The 27,862-nt window shown below is 43.6% G+C and overlaps 1 protein-coding gene and 1 long non-coding RNA gene across 11 annotated transcripts in view; one reads left to right on the forward strand and one right to left on the reverse strand.

Annotated features, from left to right (window-relative positions):
- ERI3 (ERI1 exoribonuclease family member 3) overlaps positions 1–27,862 on the reverse strand; it is a 128,451-nt gene that overhangs the window by 99,974 nt on the left and 615 nt on the right. For 7 of the 10 annotated variants that reach the window (XM_011284664.4, XM_045035704.1, XM_045035702.1 and 4 more), the window contains exons 2-3: positions 25,952–26,027; positions 13,818–14,095 (exon numbers count right to left, since the gene is read on the reverse strand). The exons of 1 other annotated variant lie outside the window; for it this stretch is intronic. In XM_011284664.4, coding sequence (XP_011282966.1) covers positions 13,818–14,072 — 255 coding nt within the window. In that variant the 5' untranslated portion in view covers positions 14,073–14,095; positions 25,952–26,027. The remainder of the gene's footprint in view (positions 1–13,817; positions 14,096–25,951; positions 26,028–27,862) is intronic. 2 more of the 10 variants (XM_006934686.2, XM_011284666.4) reach the window with 2 other exon arrangements.
- Positions 104–26,882, forward strand: LOC123379587. Its single transcript, XR_006584232.1, has 3 exons — positions 104–228; positions 13,063–13,320; positions 25,360–26,882. It is a non-coding gene; the product is annotated as an uncharacterized LOC123379587 (long non-coding RNA).

A 27,862-nucleotide genomic window follows, 5' to 3' on the forward strand; every position in this document is an offset into this window, starting at 1 on the left:
GCAGAAGGGACTTAGGTTGGACTGCTGGAATTTCTTGACAATGGGACAGAAGTTTTAATAGTGTAGTGTTCTTACAGACTTTTTTTTTTTTTTTTTTTCAAAGCACAAGTTCTCCTTTGCCTGAGCTGATGGTTCTATGGTCCTGTCTGAAATAAGGGAATCAGCAGATCATTTCTCATGGCTTCCTCCTCTCAACCTAGGAACTGGCATTCCTTCGATTTAGAAATGGTAACAACTAATCTATACCTTCCCTCTATCCTATGAAGAAAATTCCAGAATGTGCACAGAAAGGTTTGATAAATCCAAAAGCAACATCACACCACGAGGTAGAAAAAGCAGTATGTGGCAAAATCATGAGTTTTATGCAAATACTTCGTTTTGGGCTACAAATCCCATGCAAAGGCAGGCTTTCCTCCAAGGGATCAAGGTACCTCCTGGCCACAGGGAAGAGAAGTTGAGAGGGGGAAGTGAGGGCTGCACTGGGCAACGAACAGGGCACGGTTTGCTTAACAGTTTCTCCCTTGGGGGGAAAAAAAAGACATTTTATGCACAAGGAGCTTATTTCTTAAACAAACACTCGTGGTTTTGATTTACACCACAGCCTGCTCCTAAATAATTTATGGCGGGTTAAATTTATTGCCGAGCCCTGGCTGGCTGCAAATTCGAATTGCCAAATAATTAGATTTTAGGGCAAAGCTTATAAATTACCCGTCGATTTGTCCGGACTTGTTTGTCAGTTGCTTTGTGCTTCGGGTCATCTTTGGCATTTGGCTGTTTGGGTTTTAATTGCTGATTTACACTTTGACAGATGAGAGCTGATGCTCGAAGTTTCAGGACAAGGAAGGGTAAAAAATCAGAGCTTTAAAAGGCTGATTTTTCACCTACATGTCCCTTTTCACTATCCCCATAGACCCCAAAGCAATTAAAATGTAGAAAAGAGGCTGAAAATAGACACTGCTATTCTTTATTGGGGGGGGGGGGGGGGAGTGTGCAGAGTGATGTATAATTTGCTTTTATTGAAATCTGAATTAAAAAAAAACATAATACAATAAATTGAGACCAAAAGTTTTCAAAACTGCATCTTCACCCAGTAGTGTGCATCTATGTGTCTACCTTATATGACTGTGGATCAGCCCCAGTTCAAGCACTTTTACATACTCAATTGTAAATAACTGCAGATATTAGTGGCCTCTGTGAAGCTGACCCTTTAGGGCAGCAAACGACCAAACGATTTCTTTGTACCTACCTGTATACATATTTGTCATAAAATTAATTGAAGCAAATCTTGGGGTTGTATGCAGGAGAGGCCCACCAGAGGCAGCACTAAGGGAAGTCATGGAAATGGAAAGTCTCAAGTCTAACTTACCATTCCAGTGGAGGAAAAAAAGTCTCTCTGGGTGGTGCCTAAGCTCTACCTACTATGTTGATAGAGGGCCTAAAGGCTTTCTCTATCCTTCCCAAAGCAGGGCCTGCTTCCCAGCCACCCGCTATTCCCCAATACCTTGCAATGAAGCCATGAGTAAGAATACTACTAGTGCTAATTCTACTTGTAAGAGCTAACTCCTATAGCTATTACATGCCAGGCACTGTTCTAAGCACCTATATCTCATCCTCCCAACAGTCCTGAGACTGGTGCTAATATATATTTTTTCATAAATTTTTAAATGTTTGTTTATTTTTGAGAGAGTGAGAAAAAGAGTATGAGTGGCGGAGGGGCAGAGAGGGAGAAAGAGGATCCACAGCAGGCTCTGCACCGACAGCAGAGAGCCCAATGCAGGGCTTGAACTCACAAACCCTGAGATCATGACCTGAGCCGCAATCAAGAGTGGCATGTTTAACCGATGGAGCCACCCAGGCACCCCAAGTTTGGTGCTACTAACCCCTTTTTGGCAACAGGGAAACTGAGGCATAAAAAGTACAACTAACTTGCCCAAGGCAAGTCATACCATTAGTAGGTGGTGGAGTCTAGGCTCAAATCCAGAGTCCAGCTCTGGATCATTCTATGCTCTGAACCATTATGCTATATTACTTCTTATCAGAAGAACCTCTACCTTAGTTTCCCTCACTCTGGAGGTCCAGAGTACACATTATGAGACTTGGCCACATGCACCCAATGCCTGTTCATTTAATCAACCAGTAAGGTGAGGGAAAGTCATGTAATGTACTCAGTATCACAAGATAAAATCAGAGGCTTGGTTAGACAAAGGACATTTTCCCAATCAGCACAAATACTGCACTAAAGATCCACTACCCTGGGATAACAGGTGATCAAGACAGGACCAGGCTGCCTCACCAGACAAAGGCTCTGGTAGGCAACTTGGGTAGGAGACCTGAGAAGCTGACTGGGCTTCAGGAGGACCCGCTCCTGAAGGGACTACTAGTCTCTCCACAGAAGACTGTATTCCCATGGGGTGCTTCACAGATTTCCTGTTCTCTGACCATTACTGCTGGCCAGAAGCCAGGACAGGGAAACAGCTGTGCTGGCATGACAGATTTTTAAAATCACTGACCATGGAGCAAGCAATACACAAATTGACATCCTGCCTACGATGAACTGAATACTTTTCTCACACATTGGCTCATTTGATCCTATATCTCTGTAAGGCAGGCAGGAATCACTGTCTTATTTTACAGACAAAAAAGCTAGGGAGGTCAGTGGTTCCCAAAGCCTGTTCCCTCACAGGGAGCATCCCCTCACTTGGGAGTTTATTAGAAATGCAAATTCCTGGCCTCTGCCCCAGACTCTGGATCAGAAACCCTGAGGGTGGGGCCAGCAATCTGTGGCCAGCTTTCCAGGTGATTCTGATCACAATTCTGATTGCTAAAGTTTGAGAACCATTGGTTTAGACTAGAGCAGTGTTTCTCAGACTTCAAGTTACCCAAAACTCGTCAAATTACAGATTGTATTTAGTGCTGGATTAGGGCCTGATATTTCTTTTTTTTTTTTAATTTTTTTTCAACGTTTTTATTTATTTTTGGGACAGAGAGAGACAGAGCATGAAGGGGGGAGGGGCAGAGAGAGAGGGAGACACAGAATCTGAAGCAGGCTCCAGGCTCCAAGCCATCAGCCCAGAGCCTGACGCAGGGCTCGAACTCACGGACCGCGAGATCGTGACCTGGCTGAAGTCGGACGCTTAACCGACTGCGCCACCCAGGCGCCCCGGGCCTGATATTTCTAACAAGCATTTCTAACAAGCTCCTAGATGATGAGGATGCTGCTGGCTGTTAGACCACACTTTGAATAACAAAGATATAGTCTAGAACATTTATGAAACTACCTCCTGATCACAGATATACTGACCAAGTGAGAATCTGAGCCACAGGTGTCAGTTCCTTTCTCACATCAAACCCTTAGTTGGCCCACTTTCAAGCACCTGGGACAAGCCCTTTAGATCTCCCAACCACTCCTGGTTCTTGCCATCAGAAACTTCATTTTCCTTGCTGCCACAATCCAGGGGAGAAAAATTGGCATGTCACATCCCAGAACTTTATTGAGGAAGTTGGCACCTCTCTGTTAGGGAACCAGCAAGAGGTCTTCTTTCATGACAATGCTTGCTCCCTTGACAAATATTGTCAAGATCGGGGCATCAGCTACCCACAGAGCACTCACACTATGCTCTCCAGAAAATTACCTTCCTTCTGTCCAAATGAATCAAAAAGCAGGACTGGATACTTCTCCTATGAAGACTTCTTGAGAAAGACCTAACTTTGGCCCGCAGATCTGGAACAGGATCACGGTCAATTCTCACAAGATCCTGAGGCACCACGCTAAGGATTCCTTACCAACATCAACCAACTACCATGAACTTCCTTTTTTTTTTTTTTTTTAATTTTTTTTTTTTTTCAACGTTTATTTATTTTTGGGACAGAGAGAGACAGAGCATGAACGGGGGAGGGGCAGAGAGAGAGGGAGACACAGAATCGGAAACAGGCTCCAGGCTCTGAGCCATCAGCCCAGAGCCCGACATGGGGCTCGAACTCACAGACCGCGAGATCGTGACCTGGCTGAAGTCGGACGCTCAACCGACTGCGCCACCCAGGCGCCCCCCATGAACTTCCTTTTAAGGCCTACCCTGGCCTTGTTTCTCTAGTCACTTACCTTTCTAGTGAAAGTATACCTGATCAAAATGGCATGTTTCATATGCCATTCTTCAGTCCCTAGTTCCGCCATCCCCAACTAACTACCAATCCCTTCCAGTCTATTAGTTGGCCTTTCATTCAAATGCTGCTAGCACTGGGGAAAACAAAACAAAACAAAAAAAAACCTGTCAACAATGCAGACAGAGTCCCTGGACTCCATTTCCAAACACCACACTCTTAAGCCGTGGCTCTCAGTTCTATCACACTTTTGGAGAACAAGGTTCCCAAGCTTTCTTTCCGGTTATCATCCAATTACCTAATCATTACTACCTACCTCCCTTAGGTAGGACCAAACAAGGATCAAAAAAGATCCTACTGGCTCAGTTGGTTAAGCGTCCGACTTTGGCTCAGGTCATGATCTCACAGTTTGTGAGTTCGAGCCTTGAGTCAGGCTCTGTGCTGACCGCTTGCTCAGACCCTGGAGGCTGCTCTGGCTTTGGTCTCCTTTTCTCTCTGCCCCTCCCCCACTCACACTCTGTCTCTCTCAAAAATAAATAAACGTTAAAAAAATTTTTTTTAAAAGATCCTACTTATATCACCACTACAGAACTCACCTTATCAGATCTCCTTAGTATAGATCTTCAGTTCAGAGCACCCCATTTACAACAATCATAGGTTCCATCTTTACCCTTGCCAAATCTCTTAGTACCACTGGCTCCTAGGAGCCCACCAGTATCCAAATGAGCTACAAGCTACTTCAAAGCATGGTTCTCAAGCTCATTTTCCCCCCAGCACATCTAAAAGCTACAACACATAATTTCTTCTCTCCATCCCTACCATCACTGCCTTAGTCTAACCTACTAACATCACTTTCAAATAACGCCTCCTAATCAGGTTCCCCACGTCCATTTTTAACCCCTTAGAACACTTTCACTCCATTCCCATGAACCCTGGCTTGCAACATCTGTTTCTTCTATTCCATTCAACAACACCTTCACACTTCCTCTTCTGGCTCACCAACTTTGCCTCCCAGCCTCACTGTGGACTTGGTACGCTCCTTTCCTTTCAGCAACATCAGCATCTCCACATAAGAACTTCTGCCAGCATTTAGACTTTAGACCAAACCTTGGCTAAAAGGGCCTCCCTAGGACTAGATACTCAGCACTGGATACCACAGCACTGGAACAGGTACTACCATATACTACCACTGGATACTAGATACCACAGCACTGGAACAGAACTGCACTGCTCATGTAACAGATCTGTTTTGCTGCCCATGGACCAAGATCTCCCATTAGCCACTACATACAGGGATAGGACCAAAACAGCAACCTATTCCAAGGTACGTGTACATCAAATTAAAAGCTTTGCTGATGTTTGTCTCTCCCTCCAGAGTCTACTTACCTTCTTTCTGATTCTCTCAGCACCTAACAGGGCTTTGCCCGTGGCAGCACTCTAAACACACAAACCCTTCTCTGCCTGTTCCAGCCTGCTCACCCTTCTGCTGCAGACCTGCCAGGCTGGGGAGCTAGTGTCAATCTGGGAATACTCTTGTTTCAGGCTTTTAGGCTAAGACTCAATTTTCACAGCTAGAGCTCAAAACTCATCACATAAATGTATAGCTGTGGGGTTTTTTTAAGTATTGTGAACACCCAGGATAAGAGAATAAAAAATAGTTACCCCAATGGCATCTTAATCAAAATGATGCAGGATCCTTTTCCCCAACAAGACAAAGAGATGGAAAAGGCATCTCCTAATATCAGTTTCCTCATGTCAAACAACTGGGATCAGTCTACAAAGCAAGAAATGTAATCAATACTGGGGGAAAAGAAAAACAAGACAGGATGGAGGCAGGGAGAAGTGAAGCCTATGGACTTACCCTGGATTTCACATCTCCACTACCTGCTTTTTTTTCTATGGCTGTGTATCTGTTGCTGCTGCTCAGAGGGAGAGCTCACCACCCCCTACAACCTTATGCCCTCCAGTCACCTCTGCTCTAGCACATCTTCTCTTGTCACCCAGGTCTATTTCTTCATTAATCCTTCCATCTCATCCCTCAATGTTAGTCAGCCAGCTCTTTATCTGTTTGAAGGGTCTAAACCTCCATGGTCTATGGAAGGTGGGTCTTCCCAAGGGATGTCTAGCAGATCCAAATCCAAACTGCCAATACTTTTGGAGGTCAGAGGGAGGTGCCATGTCATTCTCCAGCCCTTGCTTCCCCCAAAAGGCCAAGTAGCCCAACCCTGTGCTACCTTCAATAGCAGTTGGATTAGCTTCCCCTGACAATGATTCAGGGCCTCAGCTTACGTATTTTTTTTCTCTCAGTTTACATATTTTTATGCTGACCCTTACCTTTTGGCCCATACTTTATTGGCTAAAATTCTCTCAAACCTCTTCTGGCCTTTACACTCTCACAACATCCCAATAAGACCTGCTAGCTTGAATGTGAGAAGCACCATATAACCAATACAGATAATCCTACTAACCAAACAGTGAAATATTTGCCACGTACAATGTCTTCATTCTCCCTCTTCCTCATCTTCAGCACTCCCACACATGACCCTGCAATCCAGGTCAGTTTTTCAGACTTAGGCCAATTCATCGTGGCTTACTCTGTGAGCACCTTCTTTTATTCCTGCTGCAAAAGTTCTGAGAGGCCACAGGCCAACTTGGCCTCTTAAATCTCCTAAATTTCTCTTAACATGAAGCCCATGTGACCTCTCCTCCACATTGTGAGCAGGGTTGATCATTCTTTGAGTCCCCACTGCACCAAGTACTTACCTACGTGATGTAATCAAACACTTAACAGTGGTTACATGTAGGTTTACCCTCCTAGACTATGAGCTCCTTGAGGGTAGGAATCATTTCTTACTTGTTTCTATGTCCCCAGCATCTAATACAGAGCTTGAAGTTACTAACCCAAGAGTAAAGAGAGGCCTTTGCATTGCCTCTAAGGTAGTTACAGAGAATAAGGTCCTCCCCATTCCTTTGCTTACTTGATTAAAGGGCAGCTCAGTGTCACTGTTCATTTACAGTCCCTGATTTCATTCATCATTTATCAATGGCTCTATTCTTTAGAACTCTTCCCCACCACCAACCTTAGCCCAGTGTCTAACAAAATCTGCATTCCAACAGCTGTGTCAGCCCTGGGGAGGCCACCAGGATAATAAGAGGCTAGGGGGAGGTTTCTTGATTTGTACTAAATTATGTGGTGATTTTGTTACCAATGACCCAATGCTCCCCAAGGAAAGTTCCTGGTCCCACCCCCAGGCAACTCCATAGCCCTAACTACACACCACAGCAGCTTGAAGGTATAAACCCTGAGGAAGATAGAGAAGCAGTCTGAATAGAGCAAATAAACCCACTTCGATCTGTACCTCTGCTATGCCAAACACATAAGGCAGCACCACCATGCATCAGTGCTCCACTCCCTGGGATGTATATTTTACTTCTACATTGCTATGTCTGCTCCAAATAAAGAAGGGCCCCTTCAGCTCTCACGTGAAGTTACAACAGGGCCAAAACCTGAATACAGCAAATGCTTGTTCCCATTCGGGGAGTGGTTGTGAGGAGCTACAGTGACAGTCAAAGAAAAGGGATAGCGGGGAGGTGGGGGGGGGGGGTCCCTATGAGGGACCACCAGGAAACAGCAGCCCGTGAACGGGGCGGGGGGGGGGCTTTTGGAGATGGAGGGGGAAGCACCATTTTTATGGAGGCAGCAACAAAAGGGACAAAAGGGCCTAGTGGGCTGTCCCATTCCTACCACCATCACTGGCCACCAATAGAGGAATTCATTTATGGTGACCCTGGAAGAAGGCGTGTTAAAGCAGAGATATAAGTAAAAAGAAAGGCAATAATTGGTCTGATGGGCAAGGGAAAAATTATACCAGGAGTCGGGAGCCTGTGCAAGAACACTTACAGCTCACACAGTCGTCATAACTCAGCCCCCTCAAGCATTTTGTGCTCTGCTTATGGTGTTAACTTTAATGTCTTAACATATAACACCATCCGCACTAACACAAAATACTACACACGCCAGATGAGGCTGAGTTATAGTTGCTGTGGGAAGCATAACTTTGAATTTCCTGATTTTGGTGCATTTAATCTCAACCATAATGTTACATTAACGTCGGTTTTGCATTTCATTTCCCAGTTTAGAAGAATAGCGTCAGCGCCTTTGCCTGTCTGTACAGAAAAAAATGCAGGCTGACTTGGGGCCACAGGCAGATGGACCACAACCCAACAACCGGGCCCTCGCAATAAAAACCCTGGCCAGACCCCTCCTACTTGGAGGGGCTGTGACTAGGACAAGTGAATGGGGAGGGAAGAGTGGGTTCTTTCTCTAGGGAACTGCCTTTCTGTCCACTTGGGAGTGTACAGGAACCAAGGTAGCACACGGTAAGAGCGGTGTGCATGTGTGCACACTGGATGGGGGAGGGGGTAGGTGGTAGGGGGATTCTGCCTTTCAGCCCTAAATAAAGAAGAAGGGAATCGATATAGTTTGATTTGTAGGGATCTTAACCAATTTCCTGTAAAGTTTTCCAAAATGTCTCTCTCACAAAGGACTAATAATGATGTACCAGCTCTAAGTCATACTGAAATCCTCCAAATGCCTCTCTTCTATATTATTCCTTCTCCTGTCACTATGAAACTTCCCCCACCCTACCCTCCCCAAATAACCCAGCATCTGGACAATTTTCTATAAAAAAGAAACTCCTTTACTCATGGTTCTAACTCAAAATGCAGATGGAGTTTCTTCAAGGTTTCCTAAAAAAAAAAAAAAAAAAAAAAAAAAAAAAGCCCCTGTGGACAAAGACCAAACACTAGAAAACCTCAACCCCAAAGGTCATTTTTCTCCCAAGTTATGGGCACTTGAATACAGATGAGAAGGAAAACAGTCGGCAGGGCTGCTGCAGATTAGTGAGAAAAAAGACTACACCCCAGAACCTGATGCCCAGCCAGAGGGCACTCAGGGAGGCAGGGCAGGCAGCAGCTAGGACATGGCTCCCCAGATAAGGAGAGCTGGGCTACCTTCTCCTTGGCCATCCGGATAGCTGAGGGTTACTTCTTTTCTCCTTGTGCTGTGGCCTATACCTCATTGTCCTCACTTACATTTGCTTTTGTTCCTTTCTAAATACTAAGGTGGTGAAAGAACCTGCCCCCAGGTTAAAGATGGACAATTAAAGATCCCACCAAAGCTTTCAGGCTGCTTCCTGGGCCTTAGGGTCACAACCACCATTATTCCATGCACATCCACACCAAAATGAGCAACACGAACTCCTGCTAGCCAGGACAAAGGAGTCAGGATTCTCCTAAACCAGATAAAAACCTACTTCCCTATCAGGAAATGATTCCTAAAGCAAGAAAGGAATTGTATTTCTCAAATTGAGAGTCTCTAAAGCAACTTAAACCATCTAAATTAACATTTAAGTGAAAAAATGTTTTCAAATGTAAAAGTCTCATATTCAGCCAATATCTATCATGTTAATCTGAATCAAAACGTAAAACAAAGAGTGCAAAAACCAGAAAGTGAAGCCTTTTATGGGCAAACAGACCACTCCAGTTTCACCTAGCTGAACAAAGTGCAAGAATAAACAGCAAAAATGATGATAAATGGAAAATACCAGATGTTTTACCATGTTTATAACCAATACTGTTACTCACCCAAGTATAACAGAGCTTACACTTGTTAGTTTTCACAACGCCATTCCTTTAGGACAGTCCCAATAAGCTGATTCAGGGACTTCTGAAGATCAGAGACAGATCAGAAAAATGAACCCCATGCCAAGCATCCAGAAAGATCCTGGCCCCAAACTTGTTTCTGCCTCTTCCACCCCCAAGGGGTAATGGCATACTCCCATAAGGATCAGAAATGTACAATGCAGAGGACTCGAGTATTTGAAAGCAACTGGGAGCTAGGCAGGAGAGCTGGGATGATCTGATTCAGTCCCAAGCCCATCCCCAGGAGGCATGCAGCCCTTGCCCATAAAGTGTCTCTGCGAAGTGGGTAGCCCATTCTGAAAGAACACTAGGGAGGGCTGATTCAACTTGCAGCCCATCTTCTAGTCCTTTTCCTGTCTCTTGTTAAGAGTTCATTTTCGGGGCGCCTGGGTGGCGCAGTCGGTTAAGCATCCGACTTCAGCCAGGTCACGATCTCGCGGTCTGTGAGTTTGAGCCCCGCGTCGGGCTCTGGGCTGATGGCTGAGCCTGGAGCCTGTTTCCGATTCTGTGTCTCCCTCTCTCTCTGACCCTCCCCCGTTCATGCTCTGTCTCTCTGTCCCAAAAATAAATAAACGTTGAAAAAAAAAAAAAAAAAAAAAAGAGTTCATTTTCATTCTCATCCAAAATCTCAATCTTTCCGGTTTCCATTTAAATTCATTTCTTTTGGGGGGTGCCTGGGTGGCTCAGTTGGTTGAGCAACCAACTCTTGATTTCCGCTTGGGTTGTGATCTTGCAGTCTGTGGGATCAAGCCTTGCATTGTGCTGGGTCCGTTCAGCGCTGACAGAGTGGAGTCTGCTTGGAATTCTCTCTCTCCCTCTCTCTCTATCCCTCCCCAACTCGTGCTTGCTCGCTCTCTTTCTCTCTCAAAATAAATGCATAAACATTAAAAAACAAACAAAAAATAAATAAATACATTTCTTTTTTTTAATCCTTATTAAAATGAGGAGCAAGTTATTATTATACTCCTTGGAACAACTACTTCCCATATGATGAATTTATTTAGTCTGGACAAGAAATCAGTCACCAAAACCATATTCTATTTCTTTTCTAAGTCCTATTTTTGTGCCCCTAATGATTTGTTTTCCCTCTTATCCTGAGCTTTTCCAATTTCTCCACTGCCCCTGCTGACTGAAAGACCTAAACAGCACAGAGGCTCTAATGATGACCTCAGGAGAAGGATGACCCCAGGGGAAGGATGCTGTCCTATGTAGGACTGTCACCTTCTCCACTGCGTCTTCCAAAATTTCCCTGAATCCTATCAGGATCCTGCTACCTGCAAACTTTATAGAAGATTTTTTTTTAAGAGACAGAGAGGCTCTAAGCTGCCACAAACAACAAGTTTCAAATCACTCCTGAACTACCCATTCCTTTCCTGAAAATGGTCCAATGGGTAGTCCAACAGAGCTGCCTGGCCCCAAACTCACCTTCCTACCTGTTGATCACAGCATTGTGGAGGCTTAATGAAGTAGAGATGCATTACATTTATCACTTACCCCAGATCCACTCAAATCCATCACTATGTCACAGCAAGAAGTTAGATTGATCTGACAGGATTTGCTCTTCTTCGCAAACCCATGTAAGTTATTACTCAGTACCCTATGCTCTTCTAGCTGTTTGCTGATTGATTATCTGACGATCAGGTCAAGTATCTTCTCTGGAATCACAGTAAACTAACGGGTCTATAATTTCCAAGATCATTCGTATTCCCCTTTTAAAGATAAGCAAGACAGCAAATGCTTCTCTCTGAATTCTCTAAAGCAACAGCTAATGCTTTCTAATAATGAACCAGGGCAGCCAATTCTTTAAGTGCCCTTGGAATCACATCATCAGGGTTCATTGATTCTGGAGATAATCTTTAATCAGGCCCAGATCCTGGTAAACGGCATGGAGTCCTACCTCAGCCTAGGTCAGAAAGGCTGTGGTGCCTAAGTCTGGGTGGGAAGTTGGTGATACGTGGGATTTAAATCTGTATTGCATTATATCTTCAGCATTGCAATAAATAAATAAGTAGAACAATGCCCTTGAAAGAGAGATGAAAGGTGATACTGACAGACCAAATTCAGGCATAAATCAGGCTTCACCTTGAGCAACATTGACAGGACCCTCTGTAGGACAAGAGAACAGAGCTACATAATTATCTGGGCTTATAATCTAACTGAAAAATGCAGAAATAAACATACATAGGCATGTGCCAGAAAGCAGAACGCAGAAAAAGCCATAAAGGAAGTGCCAAGTGATCATGAGAGTTCAGAAAAGGGATGAATCATATGAAATACGGATGTCTTGGATTTTGGACCCCCATCCCATTAGGGCTTACTCAGTAATTGGAATGTACATCAGTAAGGGAAATAATACAGTATGTTAGGATACGGATCCCTGATTCCTAACCCGAGAGAACGTATGTAACCCAAATTCCCACCCCATCACCCAGGCACACCCACCACAGAATCTCCAATAGTTTGGGGGGCAGAAAAGACTCTACAGCATGGGCAGGAGCAAGACGCTAAAAAAGTTAAGGGTGGCTCAGGTAGCACCCAAACCACATTCCTTCCCTTTTATACAAAGGTCTTTCCCTCGGGACATTCTCCTCATCCTGCTCCTGTCTTCCCAAGCCTCCACAGGCCTGATTCCGATACTCCCAAAGACAGACCACTACTTGACAGAACAGGAAAGAGAGAGAAAGAGGAAGGTAAAAGTGTGGTGGCATCTGCTTTATGGAAAATAATCTACTATTCTAAAGATAGAACCTCTTGATGGGAAAAAAAACAACCATGAGAAATGAACCCAGTATCTCTGAATGGACCCCACTCCTCCAGTCTCCCAAGTGCCTGATGTTACAGTCCCCTTTTCTCCCTCCACCCTACCACTGAAAGCTTTTCCCAGACTAACATGTCTACACATCCCAAAATTACTCACCTAATAGCCCAGCCCCACAGGGAAGAGTTACAGTCCTAGAGCTGGGCATACTCAAGGTTCCCACACTACAATGAACTGTCACATCAGCTCCCAATCATTCCCCAAAAACAAACAGCAAGCACAGGTACCTCTCTGCTGCTAAACCAAGCTTCCTAGTAGCACTACCTTAAAAGTTTGTAAAAAGTCTCTGAACACAGTTGATGACTAAGAAAAAAAAAAGGAAGCAAAGAAATTTTCCTAACAGACCAACAGTTGTACTTCTTCAGGTTATCTAATGCTGCAAAACACATCATCCCCAAACTCACTGGTTCAAAACATCACTAATCATTTCTTATCTCTCACAGTTTCTGCAAACCAAGAATTCAGGAATGGCTCAGCTGACCAGCCTGGCCCAGGGTCTCTCCTGAGGTTGAAGTCAGATGTCCACTGGGGCTGGTGGATTCACTTCCAAGACGGCACCAAGACACACGACTGGCAAGCTGGTACTGGTTTTTAGCTAAGAACCTCAGTTCCTGTACACCCATGCCTCTCCACAGGCTGTTTGAGAGTCCTCAATGCATGGCAGCTGGCTTCCTACAGAGTGAGCGATCCAAAAGAGCAAGGTGAACGATAGTGCTTTTTATGGCTTAGCCTCAGAAATCACACAATGTCCTTTCCACTGTGTTCTATTGGTTATACGCGGCTAGCTCTGATGTGTGGGAGAGAAACTACCAAGGGTATGAATATCAGGAGGCAAGGATCATTGGGTGCCATCTTGAGGCTGACTACCACAGTATTCCTTAAAAGAACATGCAGCAATAGCAGGAGAAGGAAGGAGGGAAGGGTAAGGAGAGAGAAAGGATGGGACCAAAGGAAATATTTTGATTCCCAAAGGCTGAGACCAGAGAGAAACAATATGCCCAGTTCTCTCCAGAGACTTCTCAGGTCTACCTTACCCTAGCATGCCTGAACCAAGTCCGGTTTCCCAGGCAGGAACTCCAGATGAGTAGCTAAAAGCCAGGAAGACATGAGAAAGTTCCTCTGGAACCCAGAAAGCAAGACTATCCTCCCTCCCTCCTTGCCCACCCCACCTTTTCTGAAGCAATGATGCAACAGTTACCTGAGGATGAATCTGTGGCTTGTCGCACGTGGCCTCAAAGTCCAGCACTAAAAAGTAGTGATACCTCTGGGGAGGAAAGGGCACCATTGCCGCCATGGATGCGCCAAAGCCGTGGGCCGCCAGTTTTCTGGTGGATATGGAGCAGAACTCCGGAACACCACAGGGAGAAAATAAGTGGGAGCCCAGCACTTTTCTTGCTCTTGAAAGTAAATATGAAGAAAATCGAGCTGCTCCAGTCTGTAAAGGTGCTAGCATTGAACATCCAGAAGCATCTAAAACTTAGGGGAGGAAAGTTTAAAAAAAAAAAAAAAAAAAAAGAAAGAAAGAGAAAAAAAAAAAGAACAAAGAGCCTGGGTTACTCCCCTCCCACTGTGGCCCTGTTCCATCTGGTCTTCAGGAATAGTCACACAACACGAACCACTCCCCAGTGTTTCTGGGCCCCTTTTCTAAATCAACAGTATTTATTACTGAAGTTCAAGACCCTAATACTGGCCGCTGCAGCATTATGACAGCTCTGAGTCTCCAAGATCATTCTCAAAACAACCTGCAACGCTGGCCTTCATCTTTAAACGGAGCTCTAAAGTTCAAAAGAGAAGAGAGAGAAAAATTCTGTGGTCATTTCTCAGGTGGCAACAGTTAACATAGAGCTAAGGTTCCCAAAGTAACATGAGGTGACCCAGCTGCACAATCAGTCCTGGGAGCTAAGGAGACTCAGACAAACAGTGGAAAACGCCCAAGATTCTCTCCTCAGCTCCATTACAAACCATTTGCCCCTGGCCTTCCAGCGTGTCTCACATCTCCACATATCCTCCTCCCTTCTCCCAAGGTGAAATGGAACACAGCCAATCACAGGGGAGCTTGCTGGTGACTCCCCAGCCCCCACACCAGTAAGTGGCACCCTGGGGGAATGAATGACGCCTGGAGAGCACAGCTGGCAACAGCCTCAGGCCTTCACATTTGCTGCCTTTAGACATACTCACTACTAGAGGCCCTGAATGACTGTGGGATTTTTTTTTTTTTTTTTAAATAGGGAAGAAAAAGAGAAAACCCAGATGTGGCAGTAATGGGAGCATTGCTTAAAAAAAAAAAAAAAAGTCTAGTAAAGTTTTCTGAGTGAACATGTGCAAAAAAAAAAAAAAAAAAATCCAAATCACTTTTCAAGTTTTCCCTTAAAATTTGCAGAATGTCTGTTCCTTAGAGGGTTAACTAAATATAAAAATCAAAGTCTAAGTTTTACTCACAAATAACTCAAACTTCCTTAAAATAAAAAGGAACAAAAGAGAAATTTTGTGTTTACCCCTCTTACACCCAACATTCAAATTCCCTCAACTTTAATCCTCAAAGTCAAACAAGAAATCTCACTGCTCAATGCAGAAATGGCCATAGTTTATGCCTTCTGAAGCCCCATTCTAATAGAGTCAAAAGCTTGCCTCTGAAAGGCTACAAATGGGCACTGGCCCCCTCCTGCAGGGTTGAGGGGGCAGTAGCCTGTGAAGTCCAGAGCATACTCAGAAGCAATGAGGTCACTACTACCTGAGCGGGCCTGGACAATGGCAAGTATCACTCCACCTCCTGGCTCTCCCCTGACTCACTGAATGACCTACCATAACTTGCCTGCATATTTATTAGGAGACATGCTAGTGTGGGTCCTCAATTTCCCCATCCCTGTAGTGAGATTCCATGAGGATTCAGAGGGTCTAAGACTGAAAAGTGAAAAGTATTTTAAGTTCTTCGTGGTCCTACAGAGCACAGCGCCTGCTTTACACCATGGCTTTACAGCATTTCCAAAACACAGTCCAAACCCCTCAGCTCAGGGTAGACAAAGGCTAGCTTGGATTTCACTACAGAATCCCTTGGAAAGGCAAAGAGGCCAATATCCCTTTGAAAGCCAGAATCCAAAATAACTTCACATCACCTACCCTGAACAATACTGGGGGCCTTGCTGAGATGGGAGACACCAGTCTGCTCAGATTATGCATTAGAATTTGGATCCAAAGCCCCTCAGAGCCTTAGAACTCTTCTCTAACTCCCTGAAGTCAAACTAGGGATAAGGACTTTAGAGAGTCCTAATGTCTGGCAATATGTATATATAGTATATATAGTATATACAGTCAACCAGACCCCATCTGCCAAATACTATAGGCAATTAAGCATCGTGATTAAGTAGGGCTTCCAGGTTTGAATCCTGGCTTAGCCACTTATTTGCCATGGAACCTTGGGCAAGCTCTGTTCTTCAAACCCTCACCTGTAAAATGACAAATATAATAGCTCTTACTCAAGTGAGAATGAAATGAGAGGACAGATGTAAAGCACTGGGAGCATTGTCTGGCACATAAGGGCTCAATAAATATTAGCCTACTAGTATTACTACTAGTAAGCAGTAGTTACCACTAGAGTTACCACTCTTGAGCTATGCCCACCTGGCCAAGCCCAGATCCTCATACTTGGGGCCTATAAATCCAATGATGCATAAGGCAATCTCAGAGAGTAACATCAAAATCTCCTACATGCCCAGGACGCTCTAGACCCCCCATACATCATACTGTCTGTGTCCTATCCCTTCAACGAACAACACATTGATGACCAAAAGCCTCTTGCCTGCAGGCCTTGCCTTCTCACCTGATTTCACCCACATCAACAAGTTTTTCTTGTAGCAAGTCTTGAGAATAGATAGGAGACCAGGCCTCCATATATCAGTAATCACTGGATTCCATACTTCCCTTACTTCTAAAAACCAAGTCCAACTTGAGTCAAGAAACAAAGAGCAGCTCTTCCTCTTCCTTTCCTGAAAAATTCAATCTAATGGTTTTAGAGCCATTAAGTTGTGGCAGAGGAAGACAGGTATCTACAAGTTGAGGTGGGGGGAGCAGAAGAGTCTGGGGTGAGGGTGGGGGGTATCAGAGCCCAAGCAGAGTAAGGAAGGCAACTATACAGAGGCAGGAAGGTGTGATGTAGCATGTCAGAGCCCATGTGGGGTGTGGAGGGCATGGCAAGGGGTCAGGAGATGGTGGCAAGTCTGATGCAGGGAGTCATGGGCAGGGTAAAAGAGGCAGTCAAGAGAGGGAAAGAGCAATGGCAACAATGGGAGACTGGTTACATACAGAGGGATTGATCAAAGAAGGATGTGTATTAAGGGTAATGAGAACCAGGTTTCTCATGGCTAGAGGATGTAATTCAAGTAGGGAAAGAGGAAAAAATCCAAGGTGTCAAATTGAAATTGAAGGAAACAGTGTGAACTCATGGTATCAGACATATATAACACATAAGAATAAAGCTAAATGTAAATATGAGTATGAATATATAAATATACACACACATATTTTTTAGCTCTGTCTCCTGAAGGGCCAGGGAGCAGCAACACTCCAGCAGCAATGAGCACACCTAGCACCCAGTTGCCTTCTAAACAATATTCTTCAGTGGAAGAACCAGAGCTCTTTGGAGAAATGGTTGATTCTGTGGCAGGGAAAGTACAAGATGAGTCTGGAACATCTTGTTTTAGGGCCAAAAAGCAAGGAATTGCTCAAAGAATGAAGGCAACTTATCAAAAGGATGCAGAGGCCAGCTTGAAGGGACTCCTACTGGCAAATAAATAATGATATTAATAGATACTGCATTGAATTAAAAAGGAAACCATGAGTCTATAAAGCACAAATTAATTAACTAATCAAAGTTTGATGAGGGATATTCACATAGTTTCAAACTATCTCCTCACAGAATGCCTATTAATCATAACAGGAAGTATACAATGAAGAAACCGGGCAGACATCACCTTAATCAAGTGATCAAAATGAACATTATCAATAGTGGGATAAATGAAAACAGTGCACCATATGATAGGATGCAATGAGAAGAAAGCATCATTTCTGTGATATTCCTGTCAAAGATGCATAATCTAAGTCTAATCATGAGAAAATATTCAACAAACCCTAATTGAAGGGCAGTCTACACAATAACTAGCCTGTAATCTTCAAAAGTATCAAGGTTATGAATGTAAAGGAACTTTTACTGAGCAAAGTCTAAAGGAGGTTAAAGGGACTTGGTAACTAAACGCAATGTACATTCTGAACTGGATCAGTTTGCTACAAAAGAACATTACTGGGACAATTGGCAAACTGGAATGGGGTTTGACAATTAGAATGAGGTAAGGTACCAATATTAATTTCCTGGTTTTGCTGGTTGTATTGTGGTTAGGTAAGAAAATGTCCTTGCATGGAGGAAATACACTCAAAGCATTCAGGGTGATGGGGCATTAGGTCAGCATTAACGGTCAAGCAGTTCCACAAAAAATTCTTTGTACTCTAACTCCAACTTTTATGTAAATTTGGCCTATTTGAGACTTTTTAAAAATGATTTTAATCTATATGCTGCAAAATGGTTTAAAAGAGGGAGAGAGAACAGACGGTATGTGAGGGTGCAATCTCTCCACATTGCCCATGGAAGGTAGGCTATATGCTCTCCTTCAGCAGGGAGGCCAGCAAAAGCCAGCCCTTAATGCATCAAGTCTCCATGATAAGAGCTCCCACTCAATGGCCCCTCACTGGGCACTCCTGCCACCATTAGAGCCTTCTTAGGAAACACCCCTGCACACCCTGCAGAGGCATCCCATCTGTCTTGCACCCTCTGGCATCTTAGGGATTCCCCTTTCCTATTGCTGTGTTTATACTTCAGTCACAAGGTTGTAGAGTATAAGCCTGTAACTTGTATCATCAATTGGGACTTTGAGTATCTAGTCAAGGGGCAGAACTCAAAAGATCAGTTTATGATTCTATGTATTTGATACCATCTTTCATCAGAGACCAAGATTTAAACACATTTATTCTCAGACATCCTTTTTCTTCTCCTAGCAATAAAAGTAGTAAGTAGCCTATGGCAAGGAGGAAAATAAATGATTCCCTCCTCAAAATGAAAGGACCAGCCCCTCAATGGGGACAGGACAGTGGTAAACAGGGACTGCCATGGGGCCAGCCCGATTTGGAGAAACAGGTCTGCGCCACAGCCCCTGGAGGATGGTCTCTGTGCAGAGTATTTACACAACAGACACCAACGGCTCCTCTGCAGCCATTACTGTCGGTCAGGTAAATAACGCATGTGCCAAAACACACATTTAATGAGGGAAATAATATGCCTTTATAAAAAGCCTCAATCTGTATTTACCTGAGAGACCAGAGAAGCACCAAATCACCAGATTAGTGGAACCACAGAGGAGTCATTCTGGTGTCTTGGGTAAATAGACATTTTATAGCCTTCCATTACTGAGGGGGGAAGAGAGAGCAAAGGGAGGGGGCCCATTCTTTAACATCCACATACACAGGCCACAGGAACCTGGGGAATAGGAAAGTAGAGAAGGCTATCATGAAATATGTGGTCTACTCCCACCCCATCTCCCCAACTGCAAACACAGTTGATCTTTGAACAACACAGGAGATGGGGGCACCAACTCCCCCTGCCCCCATGCAGTGGAAAATCCGCCTATAACTTTTGAATCTCCAAAAACTTAACTACGAAGAGTAGTTGACCAGAAGCCTTACCAATAACACAAACAGTTGACTAATGCATATTTTATATATGTAATCTATATGGTATTCATACAATAAAGATAAAGATGTTAAGAAAACTGTAAGGAAGAGAAAATATATTTAAATATATTTACAGTACTGTACTGTATTTATAGGCGAAAAAAAATCTACCGTTAAGTGGATCTGTGCAGTTCAAACCTGTGTTGTTCAAGGGTCACCTGTATTTGGAATCTCTGAGGAGGGTATACATAGGCTTATACCATCTCTGGATTCAATCCATTCCATCGAAAACCAGACTGGGAGGCAGGAGTACATTCCAGAGAAACTCTAAGGCACTAGAGGCAGACTCTGAGTCCAGCTGACTACAAGCACCTGAGACAGCTGCAGCTTCCCCAGTTCCTAGTCCTAGGGTAAGTCCCTGTCCCAAACTGACCTTTAGCATCACAAGTGCTCAGGCACCTGAGTCACAGAGGCATCAACAGAGAACACGGTAATACCTGTCTGGAACCTGCTCAGTCACAGGCTCTGTATTAGGCAGATAAAAATAGCCCGGGAAAAATATAAATAAACTGCTTGCCTTCAAAAGTCATAATCTTCAATCTAATGAATGCATCTTTGCTGCCAGAGCACTTTCTGTGAAAATCACAGATTGTCCAAGGTGAAAGAAAACCTAACGGGAGACACAGTACAGCCACCTAGGGAAAATGAGCTCCAGGAAGAGAAAAGGGCTGCCCAAGACTCACATAGGAAGCAAAAACATAACCCAAGGCTCCCAACTCCCATACCAGGGTTTCAGATCAATGCCCCAACACAAGGAACAGGCCTCACCGCCCAACCCCCAAGCTTCTCTGCAGTCTCACAGTGGAGACCAAGGGCCTGAGGGCTTGGTCTAGTCTGCTGAAAGCTACAGGTTGAGGCAGAACAAAGCTTGGCATGCCTTAGAACCTCTACACCACTTTTGATGGCACCAAAATGGAATGGAAGCAAGAACTGTAAAGCTAGATCCTCACCTCAACAAAACACTCTCCTCCTCTCTACAACCTGTCACTCCCTCAGCCTGTAGCTACAGCTGCTTCTGCTCCAAAGCAGGGCTGGGGAGACCATTCCCAACCTCAGAAGAAGCTGCTAACCCCAAATTAACAGGAGAGCTATAGTAACTATAGTCCTGGAGACCTTCGGGAACACCAAATTCTGATGGCAACGTCACAGGCCACAGGAGGCTTACTCTCCTCTTCAATTAGCTATCTCAGCAGCTCAAGGCAGCTCATAAAAAGAAGTGACTGATTTGCCTGTTGTTTGCTAACTTACCAGCCACACCCAGTAGTTTGGGCCAACTCCTTCAGGGGGCCAAAGCTGGGAAACATTTCTTTGCAAAGTCCTACAAGTCAGTTGTGACATCCATCGCACATGAGAAGGGCAAAGGTTTGTTTCCTAAAACACCATAAATAGGACAGGAATGGAGGAAGGGCATAGTATATACTCGTATCCCTTTAAGTACCTCCCACACTTGTAGACAGCATCTGACACCAGAAGAGAGGTACTAAGAACCTCCCATATCCTGTTTGGAAACAGGGGTAGAGAAACAAGGAGTCACACAGCCTGGTTGTTTAAACACTGGAATTAGACAAGTCTAGGTTGAAATCCTGACTCTACTACATATTCTTTTTTTCTTTCTTTTCTTTTCTTTTTTTTTAAAGTAGGCTCCACACCTAACATGGGGCTCAAACTCATGACTCCAAGATCAAGAGTTGCATGCCCTACTAACTAAGCCAACCAGGCACCTCTCTACCATACATTCTTAATAACAATAACTATAATAATGAATAATGATACCTATCTGTTTGGGGTTCAGTTCAACCACACAATGTATATAAAGCACTTGGTGTGTTGAAAGTATGCAATAGAAGGGAGCTAATATTGTTAAGGCATGAGAAAGAGGAAAGGAAAACAGGATTTTCTGAAAAATCTATTATAAGCCAGGCACTGTATTAGTCATCTACATATTTCATGTCATTCAGCCCTCCCAACTCTCAGGCAAAGTGGGGAACAGTATTCCCATTTTACATACAAGAAAACTAAGCCTCAGAGGCACTCAGTTCTTCAGGGCCCTATTCTCCTCTCCCATGTTTGAGGGCCCACATTCCCTACTTGACTGAGTCCCAGATCATCCAAAGGGCTAAAAATGCATGTCAACTTCAGTTTTTCCTTTGAGTTAAGGTGTGGCTTTAACTAAAAGTAACTCAACCATAAGCAATGATAAGTCTGTCCAAAATCACCCAAATTTGTTATCATAATACATTCATTACATTTTAACAAGAAAAACAAATTGCAGCCTTGGGTACAAAAAACAGAAACAGGAAGTGGTGCCTTGGATTAAAACAACTGTAGCACAAGAAACTCAAAGCCTCTTCTCAAACACAATTCCAGAGGAGGAGCAGAGGAACTGGCAGGGGCAGGGTGACAACCAGAACTTACTCAGGTCCCCAGATGTGATGTTTCCTTTTACAAATCTGTGCCTTGGCAAATGCTACTTTCCCTCCTTTGGAATGTTACTTCCATTTTCACCAGGCAAATTATTGCTCCTTCTTCAAAATGCAGCCCAAAACTCCCTTTTAGTAGCTTTCTCTGACACTCCATCAGAAAGCTAACTGTTTAAATGTGATCCAGTAACACATTCTACTCCTATTTCATAACTTTTGTTTCACTATATTGTAAAATTTTAGTTAATCTGTTTCTCCTGCTATAATTTTCAGAGTTAGGTGAGAAGGATGTAAGATAGCAGATATAGGTATGTGTATGTGTGCATGTGTGTGTAAAAAAGCATAATTTCTTTGACTTGTTTCTTGTCAGACCCTTTAATGCATTTTAAAATTTCAAGTAGCATTAAAGAAAAGCATAAGATTTTTTTTTTCCACCTTAATAGTGCAGGAGTTTAAAAACTCTAAGAAATGGGGCACCTGGGTGGCTCAGTCGGGTAAGTGTCTGACTTTGGCTCAGGTCATGATCTCACACTTGGTGAGTTTGAGCCCTGCATCCAGCTCTGAGCTGACAGCTGCTTGCTGACAGAGCCTGCTTCTCCCTCTCTCTCTGCTCCTCCCCTGCTTATGTGCGCACACATGTGCACGTGTGCTCTCTCTCTCAAAAATAAATAAACTTTAAAAAAAAATCTAAGAAACACAGAGATAGACACAGATCCTTAAGGGCAAGGACCACATTTTACTCATTTTTGTATTCCCAGCACCCAGCACAGGACCAGGCACAAAGTTAGTGTGAATCAATGTTTGTTGAATGAATATGCCCAAATTTTTCAAGTGCTCTGGAATCAGAACATGTTAGAACAGAGCACACCCTAAGCCCCAAGCAAAGCTTCTTTTTTCTCTTTCTCCTTCTTCCTAGCCCACCCTATTCTGTCCTCCCCAGTTAAAGACAGAGAGAGACACCACATTGCCTTGGTGCTGGAATACTATTAAAAGGATTAATTTAGGGACCGGTGTTTGGACTGTCACATCCAATCACTACCCACAGATCTACAGCTTCCCAAATCAAGCTCATGCAAAGAGGAATCAATTGCAAGGACACAGAGGGTCTGAACAGGCATACTAATGGCCTCCTGAGGTGCCAGCGGCCAGCTCTGACACTCCCATAAATTATCTGCCTTTTGATTTTACCTGTAGCTGTGGGGCACAAGGCACAATTTTGAACATATCAAAGCAATCTCTTGTAACCCAAGGCTCCCCCAAGAATGTCCCCAAAGAGGGAGGGGCTAAAAACAATGACCCAAAGGGAATCTGCTTTCCTGGTCCAAGCAGTCATCAATTAAAACCCAACAGGACCAAGTGGATAAAGTGGGACCCAAATCATTTCTAGCACATCTGGACAAAGCATGCATCAGTCTGCAGTTCTGCAATGACTACATATCTCTCACTTGAAGGAAGAGAAATCACAGCAATAAACTAACACAATTTCATCTGGAGGCAAATCTGCACTAGCTCTGACAGTACCTTATAGCATGACCTTGGGCAACACACTTAACCTTCATGGGCCTCAGTTTCCTCACAAGGGTAGCAGAGACAATAATACTGACCACCTGATTCATTCCTAGAGTGATGGTGAAAAGTAATAAAAAACATTCAAGAGGCACTTTACGAAGATGTAGGGCCACAAGGGTGGAAACACTAATAAATGACCCTAACCAAATGGGAGAAATGACTGGTCACACTTTGGTGAATTTCTTTCAGGTAGCTGCTCACTCAATTCACTTCACTGATGGTACTGGGGCTAAGGTCTACCCTGAAGAAAGTTCTGATTTTCTGGACTCCTGATGTCTGAAAATTTTCCATTATGAAGAGTGGCCCCTTGCATTAGTTATAACTTCCTCCTGTCTACTGGCTGCCACCACCAGTGGTTATGTTTCTATCATATGGCCTTAATGACAACTCTGAGGCCCCCAAACATACTAAGCCAAAGGCCAACTCACCCTATTGTGGGCTGCTTTTTAAAAAAATTATTGTGTCAAAAACTATTAGTGACAAAAGTTATTAAAACACTGTGCTAAGAACCTTACATACATTAGCTCATTAAATCCTTTAATAAACCCTATTAAGTCCCATTATCTGCATTTTACAGATAGGAAAGTAAAGCTCAGAGAGATAAGTCACTTGCCCAAGGTCACCTAAACACCATAATATAGGCTTTCAGAAACCTACAGACTTCCTTCCAGCAATGCAAGCAGGCTTACAGAAGGAGAAAGACAATTCATTGGGCACTCAACAGATACTTTATTTGCCTCCTGTGCCTGGCATATACCATCATATCTGAACCAGGAGACAGTCCCCAAAACAGAAAAAGGTCATCAGTCTGCTACAAGCAAGGAAAGGAAAGATTGAGTATGACATATAACAAAATGAGGACAATTCCCTAGGAAGCTTAGGAAAATGGGTCCTTCTTTGTATAGTTCAAAAAGTTTAAAGCAACTGACATTAAGCTATGAGTCCTAAGACCAACATCCCTACCAGGGTTCCATTTATTCCCTACTTCTTGGATTAGAAAAGACTTCCCCAAACCTTTTCACTCATTCTACACCTACTTCCCCTTCCTACATCTTTTCTAGTCTGTAAAATAGGAGCTGGTATCACCAACTCCTTTGGTAGACATGCTTTAAGCTCTAGTCAATGGCCAGGAAATTAATAAAGAGAACCAGTATATACATTATGCAAAAATTCAGTTATACCCAATTTTTAAGTGTCAAAATACTGCCTCAAAGGGGTAAATATAAAATGCTGCCCACGTAACTATCACAGGCTCCCTACTGGTCTCTGCCTTCAGTATCATCCCCTTCAGTCCATTGTTAACGCTGAAATCAGAGCAAATGTTCTAAAACACAAATCTATTTATCAGTACACAGCTTAAAACTTTTTAATGGCTTCTTACTGCTCTTATGATAGGCTGATCCAGGTGTTGGCAAACTGTGTTCCATGGGCCGAATCCAGCTGCCACCTGTTTTTATCAAGTTTTACTGGTACATAGCCATGCTCATTCATTTTCATACTATGCTTTCATGCCGTAACAGCAGAATCGAATGGAACTGAATAGTTGTGACAGAGAGCCATGAAACCTAAATAGTTGCTATCTGGTCCTTTACAGAAAAAGGACCTAGTCTCTTCCTGACTAGTCTAACTTTTTCTCCATCCATCACCTAATCCTAAAAGCTTAAAAGGCCTTGGCCTCTGCTTACCTTTCCTGCTTCATTTCTCATCATATTCTCCAACTTCTTGCCCACTGGGTACGCTACGTTTTAATCACACTGAAATTCAGTTTCTCAAACCCAACAAAACTCTGACCTTCACACTTGGTCCCTCATGTCTTCATCTAATTCTAGATGAGGGGGTTCTTTCCTCTGAGAAGCCTTCCCTGAACCTACAGGTCTGGGTTGAGGACCTGAGTACTCCAAAAGCACCCAAACTTACCCTACCATAGCACTCCCAGAGTGTATCATAACTGCTTCTTTACTATCTTTCTCTCCCCAGAATTTGTAAGCCCTGTGGCATCAGAGACAGCAGCCGTCTTGTTTACTACAATTCCAGGACCTAGCAAAGTACCTGGCCCTTCATTATTGAACAAACAGCTTCTGATATCCTGGATACCAATCATCAGAGTCTGCCTTTTTAGTCAGTCCTGATCCTTATAAAATGGATAGACTGGGATTAACCATTCACCCAACAATGACTCTCAATCCAAATCAAACCAAGATCCCAAAGGCCTTGGTCAAATGCATTATCAAAGCCAAATGAATGTGTTCCTCCCTATTATCTTAAGCTGTGTATTTTTCAGGATGAAAGACTGTTCTGGCTGTATTCAACCTTCCTGAACCTAAAGTAGGCACTCATGCAATGCCCACAAAGAAATCATGACAGAACTTGAGTCTGGATAGCCCACCTCCAACTATCACCACTTTATAGACTTTTGGTACATTTCAGTAGTCTTTGAGCACATGGCGTCTTATCAAAAAAAGCTACAGAAAAAAACAGTCTGCACCAACCACCATCCCCTCACCCTCCAAACCCCAATACTCATAAGAAAGAAGTCAAGCCAAACTTGACCATGCAACAGGATTCTCACCTCTCCTTACTTCGAAGATGCCAAGACTGCCAGCTGGGGATGCTGAAGGTTCTGTGAGAGCTGGAAAGCCCCAATGCTGTGGATAAATACACATCTCTGCAACAAGTCTATTTCAGTATAAAGGATCAAATCCCCAGGGGCTGCTGCTGTTTGAAACAATTTAAGGGTCCAAATCTCAAGCCCCTAAACTCAAAACTACTTTGGGATAAGTTATCTATATGGAAGAACAATGCCTGAACAGAGCTTCTGGAAGCTATATATATAGTACCATATATTTTCGGAATGATGAATTTCACGTTCTCTGGTAGCATACTTCTCTTCATAAGGAGGTTATCTCCTAGAAACACTAAACATTTATAATATCTGAGCTTGGACTGAGAAAGATGGCCATGAAGTGGTGTCTCTCAGGATAACACCAGAATCCTAGTCTACTCGAGGATGGGTAACTGGTAAGGCTGACAACATTCAGAACTCAGGAACTGAGGCCAGGATTGGAGGAGGGGCTGTTTGCCACAAACCCACAGGTCTTACTGCAAATGGCCAAATAGACCATTAAATACTTACAGGATACCTCCAGGTCTACCTCAAGTCCCAAGAAATTCAAAGTGTAACCAAACCCTAAGTCAAATCATTAACGGACACCTATCATACTCATCACCTAATTTAGATCTTTCAGAAGATTAGAAGCTGCAGAGGTGCTCCTGTAAGTGGGCAATGCCCTTTGCACAAAGAAACACTTAGGTTTGGAACCAATCTATTCCTGTCTACCACTCTACACATTTAAGACTTTAGCCTACTCAAATCCCTTAGGAAAGACCACTCACCAACCTAACCGACCACAAAGAATACACTTTTCAAAATGAAAGAGAATAAAGGCACTTTTATTTGGAAATTTCAAGTTGGAAGGAGAGCTCTCAGCCAAGCTCTAGGACCTAGCTAACCGATTATTTACAGGATCTTTGGGCAGGAATTGTTAACGAGCTTTTAATTTGGAGTGCTTAAGTTGCCAAAGTGCTCTGAGCTCCAGTGAAGCACCACAGAATCCATAAAGGAAACCTTATCAATCACTTCCCGGCAGCTCCCTTCCCCCACACCCCACCTCTCTGAGGAAAGGCAGCCAAGTGGGTTTCTAACCAAGATCACAGACACACACATTAGTGGAGTCACACTCCAAGTCCCTGTTTATAAATTGGCTTTTAAATGGTAGGGGATTCAGGTATAATATACTTAAGCTCCAGGCACGAACCCACTAAAACAAGGCATGCCATGTATGATAAAGTCAGAATAAAGCAGAATTTGATGAAGCCAATTTCTGGTAGAAACGCTACAATCAAGAATCAATTCAGCCAATCACAACCTACTATAGTTCAAATAGCGTATAGTTTTTAACCAATGGGATTCGTGTTTTTTTGCCCCTCAGCTCACAGAATGATAAAATGTCTGATAAGAGCTAATACCATAGAGGTGGCCAGAGACCTAGAGCAGAGACAATGACGGGCATTATCAATTTGCAAAATCCAACCCTAAGGGCAGAATCCAAACCCCCCATAAGGGGCCACATTCAGCATCTTCCAAGTCAACTAGGAGCAGTTACATTTTGCAAGAACTCGCAGTCAAGCCCTAATCCAAGTTCATGCTTTTTTGTTTTAAGAAAACACCTGTTGCTGGAACATTTGCAGGAAAAACAAACAGAAAGCTAGCTAGGTTAGGCCCCTTATTCGCTCCTACCATCGCTACTACCACTGCTACAGATTTACAAATAGGTAAAATGCTAACACCGTGTGTGTGGTGGAGAGGGAAGAATGGGTTATTCTATCTACCACCTCTTTACTGAGTTATGTCCTCTGTGGTCAAACCTCTTGCTCTTCCCTAGTAGCCCTAAGTAAGAAGTTAGCACCCTTAATCACCTCA

This window comes from Felis catus, chromosome C1 (assembly GCF_018350175.1).
Source record: "Felis catus isolate Fca126 chromosome C1, F.catus_Fca126_mat1.0, whole genome shotgun sequence".
NCBI classification, from domain to species: domain Eukaryota; kingdom Metazoa; phylum Chordata; class Mammalia; order Carnivora; family Felidae; genus Felis; species Felis catus.